The 3,855-nt window shown below is 59.0% G+C and overlaps 2 protein-coding genes and 1 non-coding gene across 3 annotated transcripts in view; all 3 read right to left on the bottom strand.

The window, feature by feature from the left end:
* The window catches only part of VDBG_07477 (predicted protein), a gene marked incomplete at both ends in the record, with an annotated part of 4,419 nt that extends 4,061 nt beyond the window's left edge, over nucleotides 1–358 (bottom strand). The window contains one exon of the mRNA XM_003001972.1: nucleotides 87–358. Coding sequence (XP_003002018.1) covers nucleotides 87–358 — 272 coding nt within the window. The remainder of the gene's footprint in view (nucleotides 1–86) is intronic.
* A 1,101-nt stretch (nucleotides 359–1,459) lies between these two features.
* On the bottom strand, nucleotides 1,460–1,558 carry VDBG_15161. Its single transcript has one exon. It is a non-coding gene; the product is annotated as a tRNA-Leu (tRNA).
* A 637-nt stretch (nucleotides 1,559–2,195) lies between these two features.
* VDBG_07476 (conserved hypothetical protein) lies at nucleotides 2,196–3,746 on the bottom strand (the record flags this gene model as incomplete). The annotated part of the gene is made up of 2 exons (XM_003001971.1): nucleotides 2,196–2,979; nucleotides 3,073–3,746. The coding sequence occupies 2 exons, from the start codon at nucleotides 3,744–3,746 to the stop codon at nucleotides 2,196–2,198; spliced, it is 1,458 nt and encodes a 485-aa protein (XP_003002017.1).
* Nucleotides 3,747–3,855: the final 109 nt, after the last annotated feature.

Raw genomic sequence — 3,855 nt, 5'->3', positions numbered from 1 at the left:
ATAGACGGTACGCATGAGGCCGATTTGCCACCGTTTCTCATTGGGTCGTCTGGTTGATGCAGATGGCGTCTGTCCAGAGCCACGACGTGACGTTCTGGCGACGCAGCTGGAGGAAGAGCCCGTGCAGATTACGGCCGATGGCGTAGGATCGGCCGTCGACGGTGGCCTCGAGTGTCTCGCGCATGTCGCCCCAGACGTAGGAGAGGGCGCCGTACTCGGGATCCTCGTCGAGGGAAACATGGCAGAGCTCGAGGGCGATGGGGGCTTCCTCAGAGGGGGGTCCCGAAGATGGAGCCACCACGAAGCGGATGAGTCTGATCTCACGGCGAGCCTCGGACAGAGGACGGTGGTGGAACATGGTTTCGATGGGGATTCGATGGGGTTTGCGAGACAGAACGATCGCTGTGATGCGTGTGTGGTGTGTGGTGGTGACGTGCGCAGTCAGCCTCGGAGGATGTGGGCGAACTGATGCAGAGTTGTCTGAGTCCCAAAGGCTAGCAGGCGTCGTTGCTGAATTGTACAAGGAAGATCCTCTCAAGCCATGATGATCTCTCACAGCTCTGGAGAGGACGCATCATGCTCGAATGCAGCCATCGTATTGATGGTGGTTGGGATGTTGGAGGATGCTGGGTCAAGGCAGCTGAGGGGGTGCACGATGTCTACCAGACCGGTACTGCACCTGCCGCCGAAGGTAGGCAGGTAGGTAGGTAGGCAGGTACCTACCTGAGCAAGCTGTTGACAGAAAATCTGGCCCACACAATATCACTCATACCTACCAACTAGCCATTCTACCCTCCATAACCACCACAGCCCTCATCCATTGCAGCATTAAATAAATCCAGTTATTTACACGTTCTGAATTCATCATAAAGGTAGCAGCCCCTAGATTTTATAGGTGTATTATGGTGTAACAAATCGGTCATTTTAGTTGTTGTAGTAGTGTTGTTAGGGGAAGGATTTTACGAGGGCCAGATTTTCTGTCGACAGCCTGCTCAGGTACCTAGAGAAGGGAGTCACAGACTGAGCCACACTCCAAGTCCGCCGAACACAGGTCTCGTCCAGACAGACCCCTGACTTTGGATACCTCTCAATACCTCGCATCGGGATTATAAGCTCTGAAATTCAATCTGCTACACCAATGGCAACATAAATGAGAACAGACGTATCTTTATGATTTTCGAGCTAATGCTGCAGTAGAGCATTGCGGTTCCAAGTGAGGGCCCCTTGACGGAGTGTGGCGTCTTTTTTGTGTCATCCCCTGAGACAGTACCTAGGGGCAGGATCAGATGCAACAACAGCAGCCGACCCAACCTCAAGATACCTAGGACCTACATGGTACCCCAGCTCGGACCGTCTCCAGAGGCGCAATTGCAGACGCCAAGTTCTTCAATCCGCGCACAGCACCATACATAGAGCCAACCCCCAAAAGGAAAACGACACGGCACGCGGCAAAAGGAAATGATGAGGACGAGACTCGAACTCGCGCGGGTTGCCCCACCAGGAAATCTAGTTAAGGTAGACCTTAACCTGGCGCCATAACCAACTCGGCCACCTCACCAATTGATGAACAACAAGCCCGCCAGCCAAGCTCATAGCGGCAAGTTGCGGTGCATGAGTGGCTCAAGCCTCTACTCGTACTACAGCTTCTGACCGAACGACAACGGTGCAGCCTTGGTGCGAGGAGCGTGCACTTTCCATCGTGTTGGTTCCTCGTCGAATTCCACGCTTGGACTGCCAGGCTCGAATGAATGCTTCTTACTCTATCGCCCGCACGTTGCCTCATCCGTCTCGCAAGCCTGCGCGCGAGCTGCTACTCCTGCCTGTGCTCATCCTATTGTCCTTGTTTCTCTTGAGCAACCTGGTCCATCTGCTCGCCGTCTTCTTCGAGCCCCGGTTTGTCTTGGACTCGGACGACTTGCACGGGACCACCACCTCCTCCATGTACAGATCGTAGACGCCATCCCCGACGTACTTGTTGCGATACACCCACGCCGTCTTGACGTCGCCGCCCTGCCCGACCGTCAACGACATGCTGCCCTTGCCCTTGTCGAACCGCCCGCGCCGCCTCTTCCGCGCACCACCGAAGCATCGGCCTCAGCACTTCGGCCTCGGCGACCGGTCCACCCTCGGGCACGACGACCCCTGTGCGCCGTCAGCGCCGCCGCCGTGCCGAGCACGAAGCTGCAGCCCCGCCGTCAGCACCATGAATGAGATGGATCATGTCCCAGTGTTCCATGTTGAGCTTTCTGGCCGATCGTCGGCGCGTCTCCCCACACGAAGAGCGCCGTGTTCGACTGCGCCGCCATGCCGAGCACGCCAATGGCGAACCGTGACATGAGCAGCGCCAGCGCATCGCTGCTCCCGCTCATCGGCGTGCCCCAGTACGTCGCCGCCGGATACACGATGCCCTGGACCTGCAGGTCCTCGTCTGCTGCCGTTGTCGAGTAGCCTTGCAACGCCACGGCCACGGCCACCATCCAGACGAGATCGTCGCCGAGCGCGTGCTGAGGTAGCGAAGCGTTCGATGGCGTCCCGACCGTCGTGTTGCACTCGTAGAGCCACGGCGAGGACGATGATGCTTCAAACACGGACACGCGCCCACACGCCGGCCCGCATGGCGCCATTGTGTCGGTGAAAAAGGTCGACTGGTCGCCGCCGCCGAGGACCGGCAGCGTGACGTTGCGCGCGCCGCCGCGGCTGTTGCTGTCGGCGATGGTGATGTTCTCGAAGAGGCCGTCGCCGCCTGAAGTGACGCGATAGCTGCGGCATGCCGTGTCCACCCGGACGAGCCGGTTCGTCACGGCCGTGATGGGGAACGAGTTGGGGTCGAGGGCCGACTTGGTATTGACCTCGTGAAAGGCGTAGATGCAGCCCCCGTCGTCACAGAAGAAGAGCGGATCGTCGCTCGAATACAGGTCACCCGGCTGTGGGATTTGGTCGACTACTGCCGTGTCATACGCCAGTGACACGCTGCCGAGGCTTTTGGTCATCTGTTAGCTCTGGCCTGCTACTACAAGGAAGCTGCGCCACATCAAGCAGAGCGCCAAAGCAAGTCCGAGGGAACAACAATACCTGTTGGCCGTGTACTCCTGTGCACGCTGCGAGTTGCTTCCGTTGGCCACCTTTGTCGTCTCAATGGTCGACATGTCGGGGATCGAGACGTTGCCGCGCACGAGCAGCGCCTTGTCCTCTGTGCGTTCGACTGAGTAACACAAGCCGATGGAGGCGATGCCAACTTGGGCCCCGATGATCAGCAGCACCCACAGTGTGACGGCGACGTGAATGTTGGACCTTTTCGATCGCGACGCCAGACGGATGACGCGCGAAGTGCTGTGGGCATGGAGAATGTGCTCGACCTTGTGCTGAGATCGCGCTCTCCTGCTGAGAATCCACCACCGCATGTCATCGCACATGCCCGTGAGAAAGCTGGCCGTCGACAGGCCAAGAGTGATGAGCAGACCCGTGATGAGCGCGTTGAACTGGCGCTTCTTCGTCGTCGACATGACGGGTCGGTCGACCGAGTAACCGATCAGCACGGCGTACACGGCGACAATGAGCACCACCGTGACGATCCACTTGCCGAGCACACGGGCGAGGACCCTGACCTTGGAGGCCTTGCGCGCCGCGAGGCCCTTGAATTCGTAGAGCTGCACGTCCTCTGCTTCCGGCAGCGACGCCGGTGTCGGAGTCTGGCTGTCGCGGGGGCGCCGCCATGGAGACAGATGGCCGGTAGAGAGGGTCGACATCGTGATCATGTGGCGGGCTCAACTGCCGCGTCGCGGGGCGGGTTCATGTTGAAGAAACGGCTGCACGGCATGGGGGCTCCGTACCAGCCATCGTTGTATATGCGGGAGC

The sequence above is a fragment of the Verticillium alfalfae genome, genomic scaffold (genome assembly GCF_000150825.1).
Source record: "Verticillium alfalfae VaMs.102 supercont1.10 genomic scaffold, whole genome shotgun sequence".
Lineage (NCBI taxonomy): Eukaryota > Fungi > Ascomycota > Sordariomycetes > Glomerellales > Plectosphaerellaceae > Verticillium > Verticillium alfalfae.
The sequence above is the reverse complement of the archived record's forward strand: the minus strand, read 5'-3'. Positions and strand labels throughout refer to the sequence as shown.